Source organism: Equus caballus, chromosome 25, assembly GCF_041296265.1.
Source record: "Equus caballus isolate H_3958 breed thoroughbred chromosome 25, TB-T2T, whole genome shotgun sequence".
Classification (NCBI taxonomy): Eukaryota; Metazoa; Chordata; class Mammalia; order Perissodactyla; family Equidae; genus Equus; species Equus caballus.
The window spans coordinates 47,749,824-47,765,370 of record NC_091708.1 but is presented as its reverse complement, the minus strand read 5'-3'; the positions used below and the strand labels follow the sequence as shown (position 1 = coordinate 47,765,370).

Genomic DNA, 15,547 nt, shown 5'->3' with positions numbered 1-15,547 from the left:
GATTCCCCAAATTCCACTAGTCGGAAGCAGGCTGAGGAAAGTGCTCAGCTGAGAATATGTGCTACCCTTCACAAAAAAGGAAAGTGACACAGAGGGCAAAGTCAATGCCCACAGGGCTTTCCAAGTCCATAGAACTCATCACAAATTCCCAACATTGCACAGCTGGGTTCCAGAATTGCTATGGATGGTGGCACTCTTATGTGTCCCAATGTCCCTTTTTGAACAGAAATGTCTATAGCAGTTATCCTATGCCTGTTCCATCTCTGCCTGCTGGGTGTGTGGAGGGATAACTTGTCTCTTTAGTTTCACAAGTCTACAGATTCAGAGAAACAGCAGGAGCCATACTTAAGGAACTAGACCAAAGGAGCCTCAGCCACATCCAGGCCTGATTTGGATGATGAGATTCTGGCCTTTGAGGTAATGCTGTAATGGAATGAGACTCTGGGGAATTGGGAGGGGGTGAGTGTATTTTACATTAGGAAGGATAGGAATCATTAGGGCCAGAGGGCAGACTGCGGTGGGCCTTTAAGATGGCTCCCAATGATCCCTGCCTCCTGGTGTTCATATCCTTGTGTAATATGCCCCCAGGAAATGTGGGCTGGGTCTACGACTCACTCCTAACAAATATAATATGGCAAAACTGATGGGTTCTCTCCTCTGAGACTGGGTTTCGGTAGCTTCTGTTGGGTACTCTCAGTTCTCGCTCTCAGCTCACAAGCAGCCATGATATGAGGACGCTCAAGCATCCTGTGCAGAGGCCCATGTGACCAGGAACCAAGGCCAGCTTGGAAGCTGATCTTCTGAGTCCTATCAGCAGCCCTGTGACGAGCTTGAAAGCAAATTCCCCAGTCCTAATCAAGCCCTGGACTGACCACGTGCCCAGTTACCAGCTGGACTTTAACCTCATGAGAGACCCTGGGTCCAGGTAGCCAGCTACACCATACCTGCATTCCTGGCCCCAAGAAATGGTGAGATAACAGACACTTGTTGTTTTAGCTGCTAAGTTTTGGAATAATTTTTTAGTTTCTGTGGAGATTATTCCCGTGTCCTGGGATCCAGTTAGTTTAGACTGGAACACATTTAAAAGATTAACATATCTCTGAAATTTCCTCACCTCTTTGAGTTCTCTCTGCCTGTGTGCACTAAAGCCTTTCTTTGTAACTAAGAAGGAAAAGGATCAAAAGAGTTGGTTTCCTTCCAGCGGTCTATTAAAATCACAGGTGTCTATGTCTCAGAGAGTACACTGGGCAGCCACCACCTTTCCGTCCCCACAGAGATCAGGCAGCATGGCCTGATGTAAACCGCTACCTGGGGTCAGCAAGCCTGGGTTCCAGCACTGACTGCCTTGCAAACTAGCTGGGCAGTCTTGGGCCATCACACGTCTCCAGCTACTCATCTACAAAGTGAGTTATTGTGAGGATTTAGCAAAGTCACAGAAACAACGTTCTGTCAACTGGGCTGCAGTGCTAATGAGAGAAAAAGTTAAACTGAATTTTTAAGCTGAACTTTTACTTCTACCTAGGTCCAGGTTCCCTCCCTGGCCACTGAGAGCTCCACAGGGACTCCTTCCTTGGGCTGTGGCACTTCGCCTTCTCATTTGGAGCCTCCAGTGGGTCAGAACTTAGCCTCTGGGCAGGCGTTAACAGCACCATGTCCCCAGGCTGTGGACTCGGCACCAGGGAAGTATCCTGCATGCTCTGCTGTGTCTAGGGAAGTGATCCTCCACACGGCCTCAGCCCTGTGCTCTTTCACAGCGAGCCTCGGAAACACCCACCTGAAAGGCTTCCCTGACCTACAAGAGGTTGGTGAAGGGACCCAGGCCAGGCCCATTGCTCCCTGAAACCCCTACAAGGAGGGCTGGACCACCATGGCCTGTCAGTCATCCCCTGGAAGCTCTGGTGCAGGTGCCCAAGCCTGCCCAGGACCAGATGTGGGGGACAGTGGGGGATCAGGGCCACAGCCCCCTTGAGCTTTGCTGGGGAAAGACTGAGCCCTCCATGGGACAGCAACACATTTAAAAGATTGTTGTACCAAGCACAAAGGGGGCCAAAGAGCCTTCAGTCGATCTTGAGATTCCACAGACAGGGTCAGGGGAGGGAAGGAGGGTGTCCTGTGGGTGTGGAATAGCCTGCAGTTGGCACCCCATCTGTCAGGGCCTGACCAGGATGGCCTCCCCTCTGCCAACGGCACCTCCCTGTCTACAGGCAGCCTTTCTGACCCACATAGGATTACAGTCCCCTCAATTCCCTGGGTCCCGCTCCACAGATGCAGCTCACACCGGGTACAGCATAGTGGGGAGGGGCTGTGTGTGCTCTCCAACAAGGATACAGCTAGACCCACCTGTACCCTCAGCAAGAATCCCCGATGAGGCGTCTCACTCACCCCAAAATCGAAGCAGTTGAAGGAAGACCGAAAGTAGCTTCTGGGCCCCAGGCCATACATCTTCAGGGACATCTCTGTGAGGAAGAGACCCAGGAAAACAAACTCTGCAAAGTCTAGGAGAAGCCGGAAAAGAAGGGGATTAGCTCATGGCCTCCTCCCACCTGGCTCCAGCCCAGACTGGAGGACACCAGACCTCTGGGCTTTTCTAGGATTGAGCCCTCAGGCCTGGTCTGTGTCCCCTGAGCTCTGAAATCTCAGCCCAGGACAGGAATAACAAACAGAAGGGATGCAGAGGGATGCTCATTCCAGTATGAAAGGTGGTGAGTGCCCAGTGCCTGTGGGATACAGAGGAAGGCTCAGCAGGAGGTGAGCTCCTGGGACTGGGCTCAGGAGTGAGTTCTGGGGTCACAGGGTACCCCCCCAGAGGGAGGTCTGGAGCTGTCAGGCAGAGAGCTGCCATCCCCTACGGAGAAGCTGGACAGCCTTGGGCCAGTCCTTCTGCCTTCAGCCTGCTTCAGGGGGAGTCCCTCAGCCTCCTCCTCAGAATCTGTCTGTCCACGAGGACTTCCCTAACACCCCTCCTCAGGACCCCCACAGCACCATATGTGGTTTCAACTTTGTTCACAGGTTCACCCCACTAAATACTGAGCTTCTCCGCCACCCAAGCATCCCTAGATGCAGCTAGTACGAGGCTCCCAGGAGGCACTGATGCTTGCTGGGGACCTCAGGGACACCACCTCGTAGCTCTGTTTGTGAGTCACACAGAGGCTTCTGTGGGTACCTTCACCTTCCCACAAGCCAGGCCCCAGCAAGCAGCAGCAGCAAGCAGGGCCTCCCTCAGCCCAGGACTCCCGCCACTGGCCGTGATGACCCTGAAGGGCCTCAGGACTAAAGGGAGGCCACACTGGAGCTGAGGACTGTGCTGGGAATTTGAGGCACATAGGCACTACCCCTAACCTAGCCTGAGCAGAAAGTTGAGTTAGAGCAAGAAATAACATTTCAGAAGCTGTACGAAGCCACAGACAGCAGGAGATGCAGCTGGGCTCAGCCACTGGCCTAACCAGGAATTCCAGACATCAGATCAAGGTCATTGTCTTTGATTTTCCTCCCAAAACACGGAGCTGAAATCAGCTCATTATTTCCTACAGTAAGCCAAAGGCTCTGTGGCCTTTGACCCCAGAGAAGTAGGGGCCAAGGAAGCAGCTCAGAACCCAGGGCAGAGCCCACCATGGAGGGCCACAGGGAAGGAGTGAAGGGTAAGCTTCTGAGAGTCCAGTCACTGGGCAGTCACCAGTCCAGCGCTGCCAGGATCTCTGACATCCAGACTGGTTGGGAGACTGGACCTCAAGCAGCTCCTAATAAAACACCTCCAGCCATCCCTAGGCACCCTGAAATCTGCCTTCCTCCACAGCAACTGCTGTGCTGCACAGATCCAGCAGCCTCAGCCAGGGGTAGAGCTGCAGCAGCCCAGACACTGAACGAGCAGAGACACCAGCTCCACTGCCCACACAGACAGACACACAATGGTGTGTATGGCCCAAGAAGGTCTCAGGCAGGGGACTCTCCTTCTATGGCCTGAGTACATGGACAACCAGTTCCTGAGAGCAACTCACCCACAGCAAGCCTGGTCTCTGAAGTCAGCCAAAAAATCACCAGGGCACCCAAGCTGGACATGGGATGAGTAATGAAAAGGCAAAGCAGCTTCCATGGAGAAGTCAGGAGGCCAGTGTCAGAGGCATGGATGCCTGCTGACCCTCAGGCAGGAACCACCTAGGGAAGAAGAATCCACCCCAGCCAGGCCTGACACTGCCTGACTGCCCAACACCTGGTCCTGGCTGTGCTGACCCGTAGGTATGAGGGGTGGTGGGAAAGATGTGCACTGCCCCAAGTCCAGCTCGAATGCCCCAGCAACCTGGAAAGACCCAAGGCTCCTGGCCACTGAGCCCCATAGCCCCTCCACATGAGGTCACAAAGGCACTCTGCCTCTGCACCTCGGGGCTCCCCACAAAAGGAGCTCAGGCCATGGGAGGAGAGGCCACAGAGACGGGACTTACAGCAACCCACACACCAGGCCTTGGAGCTGAAGCTGCCCAGGTACTCATCTTGCTCCCCAGGAGACCAAAGGGAGAACACTGCAAGGAACAAGTACAGGAATTGCCCAAAGCGCAACTTCTTCAGAGAAAGGAAGTAACTTGATGCAGAAATTCCCCTACATCCTGCCTGCCTGGTACTCACTCTCCCAAGGAAGAGACACCCTCATTCATGTGCTCAGCCTCCCTCTGAGGCCAAGAAAGAGTGTTCACTCATTCATTCCTGAATCACTCATTCCACTAGCAGGCATGATGTTGCTAGGAGCTGGCACGAGGGAGAGACTTGACCTCTCTGGGCCTGCAAGGCTGACAGGGAGCAGAGGCAGACCATTTCAACAGGGTTTTGTATTATACTAAGGGGACAGTGTGTTACGGGAACAGAGGGACAGAGGGGAGGGGGTCAAGCCTGTCTTGTGAGGCCAGGGGGGCTCACAGGATGATGAGGCCCAAGAGCCAGCTGTGTACTTGAGCACAGCAGCCACTCCCATCCTTCTGTCACCACTCAAGCCTCAGCCTCAGGGGTCCTGGTAGAGCATCAGGGGTGAGTCCCTGCTGGACAGACAGCTGAGATGCACAGAACCCACTCCTCACAGGGCAGCCAGCCTCAGGCCAGGGCCCCACAGGGACCTCCAGTGAAGCTGGTCCTGGCAGGGACCCCTCCTACCTCTGCCTCTGCCTCTTGCAAGGCCTGCCCTACCTTGTTGGATCAGCCTCCCTCAGCTCCACCCAGCTGTCAAGGATAGAGCCTGGGGCACTGCGCAGACTGTCCAGACCCAGCATATACCCACGTCTCCCTCTAGCAATTTTCCCTCGGTGATGCCAATGAATTCAGAAATTCCCAGGAAACCACAAAGAAGAAAAAGCAGCAAGGGGGCAGATTCCTGGCCAGGGACGCCTGTAGCCTCGCCCAGCTGCTGGGCACCTCCAGCCTTCAGCTCCTGCACATTAGACATGCGATCAGGCCATGCAGATTGCCCTCTGCCCATTCCAGGGGCAAATCCCCAGGAAACAAGGAGGAACTACAAGAACGAGTGGGCACCACCAGCTTCTTTCATGGGAAGAAAGGCTTAGCTAGGAAGCCCCACGGAGCAGCTGCATGCCACTGAGTCAGGAGGAAGCCCAGTCTCCCTAATCCCCAAACAACCCCCAAGGGTGGGGAAATTTTAGCCTGAGGACTCAAGGGAGATACTGAGCTCGGTCCCAAGCAAAGTCCCAACACTTCAAACTACGGGTCCCAGGACACATGAATCAGGGGCCAGAGGGGGCAGTTTAGTGCACACAAGCTGCTCCTTCACTTTCACACTCCTCACGGAGCCTGTGCCAGGCTGTCTGCCTGAAGCTCCCTGGGCCCCTTTTGCTTCTGCTGCCTCTTTGCCCTTTCCATTGTATAAGTAATTGATTTCAGCACAAGTCTGGGAAACTGTAGCCTAGAGTACCACCCCCAACACACCCACTCCCACCCACATTTTCAAGTGGCTGTGCAGCTGTCAGGGTCTATAGCTCATAAGATCCCTTCAGGAGCTGCCTAGACTCCTGGTCTAACCCAACCAGGCTCAGCGGTCCAACAGAGGGGAGTATGGCTAGCCCGCTAGGAGGGTTCTTCTCTGGAGAAAAGGCTCTCTTGGGCACCTCAGATGGTTTCAGGCACACAGGGCTCCCAAGGAGATGGCGAGACCCTTGTGGGAGCCCAAAAAAGGCCCTGTCTCCAGGTGAGCCACAGACCCCAGGCAGGCGAGGGAAGCTGACCCTGAGGAAGAGAAAGGCAGAAGCACTGACCACAGGACAGTAATCGTTAGTGGAGTCTGTCTTTAGAGCACTTGTGAGGTAAGACAACATACCAAGACTTTAAGCTCCATGTGGCTTGCAGAGCCCTAGTGTACAAAGAGTCAGTCTTGGAGTGTCAGCCCTGGTCCCTGGAGAGGGGCAAGGAGCCCCAACCACCCCACTTATCTTTTCTTCACCTCCTTGGTGCTGTAGCCAGGGCCAAGACAAGTCATGACTCAGATCCTTGTGGCCTGTCCTAAGGCTCATGGACACAGCACTGTAAGTCAGCCCTAGTCATGGACACACCTAGATTCAACCAATCAAAACAAAAACAAAAACAAAAATAGCCAAAAGAGCCCTGGGAGAGCCCTAGAAGTCAGGACTATCTCCTCAGGACCCCAGGCAGGAGCTGCAGCCTCATGGAAGACTGGAACGAGAAGCTGAGGAGCTAAGTCCCCTGGTCCACAGGTCTGAAGCCATTACAAGGGAGGACACAGATCCAGCTGGCCTGCCTTGTGCCTGGTCATCCCACAAACTTCCTCCCCAGGGCACCCAGACCCCTCGCTCATTTCACATTACACCAATGGATAGGGGGTCTAGCCAGATCAGCTGGGCTTCCCGGAGCCGGTGCCCAGGTTGGCAGAGGCTGCACAGCCCTAGGATGGGAAGCTCAGGCCCTGGGTGCAGCCCCGGCCGCCAGCAGAGGCCCCTGGGACCTGACCAGGCCTGTGGGGGCACTTTGGTCAGTGCAGGGGTCCTACCCAGGACATTCCAAGGCAAAAGGCTGTGGACCAGGATTTCCAGGCTTCAGACCAGAGGTGGTTCGGGAAGAGGTGAGGGGGAGGCCCGGGCCGCATCTACATACACAGCGCCGTGGTGAGCCGCTGCGGCTGGTTGTAGTGCACCATGGCCACACACACTGTGTTCAGGGCCACCACGCACAGCACCACCCAGTAGAAGCTCTGCGCCTTCACCATGCGCCGGATGAAGAACCGGAACATCTTCTCCTTCCTACGGAAGTACGACGAGCTCTCTGTCTTCCCGCTCTTGAGGCTGGCACGAGCGAAGGGGGATCCTGGGGGGGACAGGGGACTCACTGAGGACGTGTGGGGACCAGTGGGCCCAAGGACAGACTCTCCTTACACCGAGATGTGCCCCATGGATACGCTTCCCCCAGCCCAAGCATCTCCCTCCATAAACACACCTTCAAAGACGCTTGTCCCCAGCCTGGGCCTGACTAGGCCCCATTTCTGATTACATGCACCATATGCGTCTGACCTGCTATTGACGTGGTGCTAATTACCCCCGCACCTCCCTGCAGCGGGTCCTGGCCCTGCCCACGTCTCATAGATGAGGGGACCGAGAGCCTTGGTGGTCTCCACTGTTACTGGGCGCTGGATGGGAGACCTGGGTTGGAACTGGTCTCTGACCCTAGCGCCCCTGGCATCTTCTAGGAGCACAGCCCCAGTGCTCCCAGGCCATCCCAGTTCTGCCATGAGGCATGTGAATCCTATCTCATCTGGTCCTCTTTCTCTCTTTAACTCAAGAGTCTGCAACCACTGGCCTGTTTTTAAGTTGCTGTACTGGAACACAGCCAAGCTCCTTTGTTTGCATCTGGTCCATGGCTGCTGTCCTGGTACAGCAGCAGATGTAAGTATGGCCCACAAAGCCCCAAATACTCACTCTCTGGAAACTTTACCCATAGAGCTGCTCCTCTCCCCTATTCACCACCCACACCCAATGGCTTCTCTCACTTCCGCACACACACCACCTCTGCTTTGCCTTGACCTAAGCATGAAATGCTTCCCTCGGCTGGCCTCTTTCCTACAACAGGCTCCTTCTCGGCTTTGTGTCTCGGCTTCAATGTCACCTCACAAAGCGCCCTTCTCTGGGCACTCCACCTAAAATAGCATCTTCAGCCCCCCAACAATAATCATAACCTCACACCATCTGCCACCGTATTGGTTTCTTGACCTGTTCTGTGTCTGACTCCCAGACCAGGCTGTGAGCCCTGTGGGGACAGGGGCCACATGCTCTTTCACCACCAGACCCCTCGTACTACCTGACAAATGAGTGAGCAGACTTCCCGGGTGCTTGGAGGTTCTGAGTGTGTGTGTGCAGAGTCTGGCTTTGTCTGTTGGGAGCTCTTTGTGTCTCTGCCACACACCTGTGCCTGCATCGGGGTTTCTCTAGTTTGTGCAGTAAGACTTGGGCGTGTGTGTGCCTCTGAGTGTTCAAACCCAGTCAGCATTGAACATCCGGGCTTGGGTATTGGGTGCCTGGGTAGTGGTATGAAGTGTGTGTGAGCATGTGTGTTATGTGATGTCGTGTGTATTTGCACGTGTGTGTGCATGTGCACACCCAGACTCTCAGTGGAACACTAAGAGCATCAGTGGGCTGGTGTTTTCTTGGATTCACTGAAATGATGACAGGCCCCAAGGCCTTTGGAGAGAATTGTCTACAAGCTGAGCAGCTGCATCAGGCAGGAAGACACTGTCACAGACAGCCCCAGACACAGAAGGAGGGGTCCAGAGGATAGTGTCCATCAGCAAGTCCTCTGGGGGACCTCATAGGGTCCTAATGGCAGATTCCCGGCACTCTAGATGCCATACCCCCTCCATACCCATGGGAGACACTGTTCCATCACAGCCCTCCTCCTGGCTAAGCCAGGACACAGCCTCCCAATCCACATCCAGACACCAGCCACTGCCAGTTAGTCAGAGCTGGCTTATTCAGCAAAACCTCTGGTGTCCCTTGGGCTGACTTCCTCACTTCTTTCAACTCTTTACTCAAAGGCAATCTTCCTCCTGAGGCCTTATATGGCCATTCTATTTAAAATCCCAACAACCGAGACCCTTCAAGCCCCCTCCTGTCTCTACTTTTTTCTCTTTTTCACACAGGGCACTGACATGCTGGGTATTTTGTCATCTTGTTTGTTGTCTGATGCCCCCACTGAAACAGAAACTCCAGGATATGAAGAGGCTTCACTGTTGTATTCAGTGTTACAGCCCAAATGCCTCGAACACTGACTGGCACATGAGGAGCACTTGGTAAATATTTGTTGAGTGAATAAACAATCAAATGACTGAATACAGGAGAAATTAAAAGAATTATGGGAGAACACTATATGCAGCCCTATAGAAATAAGTTTGAAAAGCCAAGAAAATAGAAGATTTCCTAACAAAGAATAATTCATAAAACCGGTCCAAGTTCTTTTTATTTTTTAACTAGATGAGTTCACAGTTTTATCTTACCTTTAAAGAACAGATCATTTAGGTGTTATTTAAATTATTCCAAGCCATGCAAAGAGATTTTTTAAAATATTCTCCAATTCATTTTACAAAATCAGAATAAAAACTCTAAGTAAAATAGGAATAGAGGGAACTACTTAAAAATAACACTCATATGATCAATTTGAAAAAAATTATAATGAAATTCAGATCCACAACATACATTGGTCTCTTAACCAATACAAACAACCCACTAGAAAAATGGACAGGGGATACGAAGAGTCACCAAAGCCAAATTCAAACAGAAAACAAACATCCAGAAAGAGGTCCAAAATCACTAGTGGTGAATGAAATGAGAACTATAGTCCCAGTGAAGTACCACTTTATAATTGTCAAATTGGCCTCAAACTGGCAAAAGTCAAAAGTAGCTGCACCATCTCACAGGATGAAGGTAAATGTTTTCTTGCACTGTCAGTGGGATGTGAGTCCCAGCCCTTCTGGAAAGCAGAATGGAGGCAACCCTGGAAGGTACAAAGGGAGTCCTTCCTCAGCAGCCCTGCTCTGGGGACGGATCCCACAGAGACAAAGGCACTGCTAACGAGGGACAGACGTTTACAGGATGCTTTTCGGAAGCATTTTTTATGGCGAAAAAAAAACAACCTAAAAACAAATAAATGGCCACCAATGGGGAGCAGTTAAATAAATTATAGTGAATCCATACTATGGAATACCATGTAGCCATTTGTGAGAGCACATTAGAATTAGACTAATTGATGGGGAGGGGTTTCCAAAAGGTATTGAGGAGAAAAATCTGTAGGAAATCATTTCTGTAATGTGAAAAGACCCCAAAACTGTACACACGTGTACGTGTGTATGTGTATGTACATGCGTGTGTGTGTGCACATGTGTTTGTTATCTGAGATGAGCATGGAGAAATAAATACATACATACATACATACATACACAAACAAATAACTTTTATTAAAGAGTTCTGTCCTGTAAATGTCACAATGTAATGGGAAACAGATCTTCTAATTCAGATCCACTCACAGACTGCTGGAGAGCAGGGAAGTCCAGACTGGATTTGACCTGGTACCTTGCAGTGAAAAGCTGCCATTGCCAACTGTTGGCCCCTCTCCCACACTGCTGAGTGTGGAGGCCTAGGGCAGAGTCCTCCTTTGCCACAGAATGCACAACAGGGCATTTGGTGGGAAAAGGCCTGGGCACTTCTGGTACCAGACTGAGAGGAAGGGAACTAAATTGGCTCTGCCTAATAAATTAACTGGAATTTTCCTTTAACAGTTTGAGAAGTAGGGGGTGAAGCCAGGGTCTCAGAGGCAGCAGGCCCCAGGAAAATGGAAGATAGACAGCGGCTTAGGAGAGAGACGGCCAGAACTTTCAGTTCCCCCAGAGTCAGTGACACACACAGGACTCTGGCCTTGGGATGTGACTGGAGGCTCTATGTTTATGTGGCGGATGGCAGAGTCAAGAGCAGCCAGCTGCCAGAGAAGTATATTGAAATGAACAAGCAGGAGGCATTGGGCAAAAAGGAACTTCCAGGAGCCATACGCACAGCCCACTCCCACCAGCTTGGCCCTCAGAAAGAAATCTGAGCACACACTGGAGGGCGCTGTACTTCCTGCTAGCTTGGATGTGGGTGGACATGAGACTAGCTTACCTGAGAGGGGTGGGCTGTGGAGGAGGAGAGAGGAGGCCCCAGAGGGCTGGAAGCCTGGGTGACAAGGAAGAAGCTGAGTGCATATTCTATATCCAGACACAGCCCCCACGGAACTAGGAGGCCCCAAAGAAACTCACCAACAGCACAGAGGTCTGCAAACCGGTCCTCCCCCTCCTCCGCGTGGATCAGGTCGTTTCGGCTCTTCTTGGTGGCTGCTCTCTTCAACACTGCTTTAAACAAAGGGTGGGGGACAGGGAATGCATGAGCCAGAGCCCTAGGCTGACCTGCCTCAGGGCTGGGGGTGCCCTTCAGCTGAGGATGAGATTATCCTCCCAGTGACTAGGAGCCTTCCCTGATCTGCTATCCTGAAGCTGAAGCTGAGGGAGGCAGGACAATTCCCAGCCCCCACAGGCCCCTCTTGGTCCTCAGAGCAAAAGGGACGAGGAATTTTGAAGGTAGGTCTCCTTTTTCTTCTCTCCACAATGATGTCAGTGGGGAAGGCCTGGCTACCAGGGAGACCAGGAAATGTCCATGTGGGGTAAGGCAGCCCTAGCAGACACACTCTGAGGCCAGGTGAGACCAAAGAGATCAGGTCAGGTCTGCAGAAGGGCCAGCACAGCCTTGCTCAGAGTCCCAGGTATGGGCAAGCTGAGACCAGGGCAAGTGTGGCCATGCTGTCTGGCCCTGTTCTCAGCAGTGGGTGTGAAGAGAGGGCAGCCCTCCTGACATGAGGCCATGCTGGTGGCCAGGGCCAGTGACCACAGCTATGCTGGCCCTCACCCCTGCCCCAGTGGCCCTAAGTTGTACAAGGAGTCATTCCATGGCAATGTGGGAACAGTATCACCCTGAGCCCTGTGGACAGATACAGCTTAGTTTAAACCTGCAGCTTTAAATTTTCTAGACGCAGTGCTGTCCAACAGAACTTTCCATGACTGATGAGAATGGGAGCCACTAGCCCCACCTGGTTCTTGAGCACTTGAAATGTGAGGAATGAGACTGAGGAACTGGATTTTGACTTTCATTTCATTGTAATGTACTTATGGGTACACGTACACAGTCACAGTCAGCTGCCATGTTGGACAACACAGCTCTTGGGTCCCCCATGCTGTGAGCACAGGCTCTTCTGACTCCTGGGCTGAGACCTTGGTGGGCATGGCTGTGCTGTCTGAGCCCACTGCCAGTTCCATCCCGTCTGGTCCATGGCAAGCAGCTCACCAGGAGCATGCAGCTGACCGTCACACAGTCTCCCTCCAGAACGGGCTCTGCCCAGACCTGTGTGTTAATGTGATGGATGTGCACGTGCCTGACATGGAAGAGAGCATCCTGCATCACACGTGCAAGCATGCACATCAAAGCTCTCTTGTTAGGCAAAGAGTGCTAACAACAGTCACCTACCATCCAGAGGGGACTTCTCCTCCGCGTTCTTGTCCTCCTCAGCCAGCATGACTTCCTCTGTGAGTGAGACATAGCCTCAGGTCGGAGCCTTCCTGTGCCCAGCCCTGACCAGGGTTTATCCTCCAGGAACACAGCAGGACAAAGATGCACCTCTACCCGCAAGACCCTGCCTTCTCAGCCCTTATACTCCAGAAGCCTACGGGGCCCATGGCTGAGCTTTTTCTACCAAGACAGACACCCTCTATGTGTCCCACAGACAGTGCCTGTGATGAGGGCCTGGCTTGTTCCCACTCACAATCACCCTCCCTGAGAGCAGCCTCCCACGAGGCAAGTTCATCACTGAGAAGGCACATGAGCAGGTGCCCCACACGCAGGAAAGAGTGCTGGCCCGGAGCCAGAGGAGGGGAGTCAGAAACTCCAGGCCTGACGGAGCCCAGAGCCAGGGGGAAGAAGGGGCTCAGGTGAAGGGAAGAGTAGAAGTAGCTCTAGGCTGGACCATGCATGAATTCTCCAAGAAAAGGCCCGCGTCCCCAGACCACAGGGCTGCCTGGCGTCAGGACCTTGGGTGAGCTGGAGAGAAGCCCCTCTTCACTACAAAGCCCTTTCAGAATGTCTCAGCTCTCCACTGCTAGACCGGTCTCATCCACCCCAGGGCCAGGGGACCCTGCCCGGCAGCCTGAGGGAACTCGAGGAGAGGGAACTGACAATGACCAGGCCGGGCACATGGGAGCAGGCTCCTCCTGGTCCTCACCAGCCTTGAAGATCCACTCCAGGTACCCATTGAGTTCCCGCTCAATCTGCTGCTGCCGGCGGAGCTTCAGGAAGGCCCGGCGGTTCTCCACCCTCTCACGTTCCTTGGCAAACTCTCTGTAATGTGCAGGGGCCGGGACAGTAAGCAGACCAGGTGAGTGTGAACACACAGGCAGGCCCCACAGGTGTGCCGCCCAGAGGAAAAGGGAACCCAGAGGAGGCTGGGACAGGAGACGTAGGCCGTGGGTTACCCTTCCAGGTGAGCCCCCCAACCCTGCACACTTCTAACCTGAGCACTCAGAAGGCCCAGGTGAACCCCCTCCTCACTCCTCCCTCAGGCCCCAGAGAGGAGGCTCCAGAGGGCAGGGACAATTCCACACCCCTCTGCCTAGAGCAGACCTAGGTGACAAATAAACGGTAAGCAATAGGACATACTGGAATATATAAGGAAGCCATTTGGAGTAAACCTAATTTGGCCTGACTTTGTTTTTCCAAAAGGGGCTGCCGAGGTCATTGAGCATGCATTGTTTATCCGCTTTAAGCATTTCCTATGGCAAGAAAAAAATGCCCTTAAGATAAAGATGGAACTTCCCCCACAGTGGCATTTCCTTAAGGATGAGCATCTCTCCCTAGGCTAGGAACTGATTGCTGTGCCCATCTGTGACCACCTAGCTCTAGACAACAGACCTGCTGTGTGCTGTGTCCACCGAAATAGCAGATCTACTACCTGCTGTGTCCATCAATCGCTGTGCTGACAGGGCAGTCTCGTGACTATTGTAAAAGGGACATTTCAATCATATGTGAAACGTGCTCTTTGAGGGTATATAACCACTCTGTAGTTATATACAGGTTATCTACAGGGGTATATAACCCCCCTACTTCTTTGATGCCCTTCCTTCCTTGGGGAAGGAAGGCCCTGGGCTATATGGTCCTCACATTTGGCTCAGAATAAACTCACCCCAATTTTCATTTATAGATTGGTTATGGATTATTTGCATCAACAGAGGCATGCACCCTCTGATTGCCGACCCTGTCATCTGTCATCCTACGGAGGGCTCCTGGAGAAGAATTCCCTACAAGAATCATCTGCCTGCAAGACCCTGCCTTCTCAGCCCTTACACTTCTGGAAGCCTGCAGAACTCTCGCTCTTTTTCTCTCCCTCTGTTTCTTCTTCGAGTTCAGACCCAAAGCCATTGCTAGAAGGAAGAGGGACAGATAGGAGCAGGGGGAGAAAGGACTGGACCAGGGCAGGCTAGAGACAAAAGGAAAACCTTCTGGAGTCCATGTAGCCCCCTTAACCAAACCTCAGGCTCATGATGAGCAGGAGAGAGATCTTCTGCCCCCCTTAGCCCTCAGCACACCAGCCCCAGCCTCCCAGCCAAGGTTTTAGCCTCCTAGTGTCAGAAGGCATTAGGGCACACAGACACAAGAGTCCACACATGCACACACATGAAACATGCACATACGCCCCCAGCATCCAGCCTGGCCAAGCCTTCTCAGCTCAGGCTTGGAGCAGAATCCAAGTCCCCAGAGAGAGGGCAGGCACACTCCCACAGCTAAAGAACAAAGCCTCTTCTCAGCTGAGACATGTTTCTCCTCCAGGAGAAATAGCTTCTGGGCTTGATGGAGCAGACCTGCCTAGCCTGACTCTCAGCACACAACCACAACGAGAGGGTGACTGGCTCTGACTAGGACTGACCCCAAGCCCGTGGCCAGTGTCCACCAGGGTTGGAGATGCTGCAACCTTAGCAAGGAGAGGGGAAGGCTCCTGCCTGGACCTTCCATCTCTCCAAAGTCCCGAATCTACAGGAACACTGGGTCCCTTGCGGCCTCCCCATCGAGGCCAGCTCCCTTGGCCGTTCTGAGGTCAGGACGGGCTGAGGGCAGGGGTAGGGCAGTGACAATACTGCTCAAGTCAGTGGGAGGCCACCAGCAAGGACTTGCGGCAACCGCAGGGCAGCCACTTCTCAGGTGGCAGCCAGCAGCAGGGCCTGCCCTCCCTGGGTTCAGCTCTCACTGGTAAGGAGGGCCTCAAGAGGAATCACCAGTGTGCTTCTCTGGCACATTGGGAGAACGAGAGCCCAGAGGAAAGAAGCACGAGGCTAGATGGGCTCCCAGCCGGCCCCTCAGGCAGCTCTCACCCAGACACGGCAGAGCCGGGGCTAGAGAGGGTCCCTCAGGGCAAGCTTTCCCCCATCCGGGCTGTCAAGGCCACAACTAATTGCTGCTGCCTTGGAGTCTACCCACCGTGGGACCCA

The 15,547-nt window shown here is 53.3% G+C and overlaps 1 protein-coding gene across 10 annotated transcripts in view; it reads right to left on the bottom strand.

Annotated features, from left to right (window-relative positions):
- CACNA1B (calcium voltage-gated channel subunit alpha1 B) overlaps positions 1-15,547 on the bottom strand; it is a 198,347-nt gene that overhangs the window by 122,172 nt on the left and 60,628 nt on the right. For 8 of the 10 annotated variants that reach the window (XM_023629527.2, XM_070251830.1, XM_070251834.1 and 5 more), the window contains 5 exons: positions 13,291-13,406; positions 12,540-12,596; positions 11,282-11,374; positions 7,102-7,311; positions 2,383-2,495 (listed from right to left, as the gene is read on the bottom strand). In XM_023629527.2, the coding sequence (XP_023485295.1) occupies positions 2,383-2,495; positions 7,102-7,311; positions 11,282-11,374; positions 12,540-12,596; positions 13,291-13,406 (589 nt within the window). The remainder of the gene's footprint in view (positions 1-2,382; positions 2,496-7,101; positions 7,312-11,281; positions 11,375-12,539; positions 12,597-13,290; positions 13,407-15,547) is intronic. The other 2 variants (XM_070251837.1, XM_070251833.1) reach the window with 1 other exon arrangement.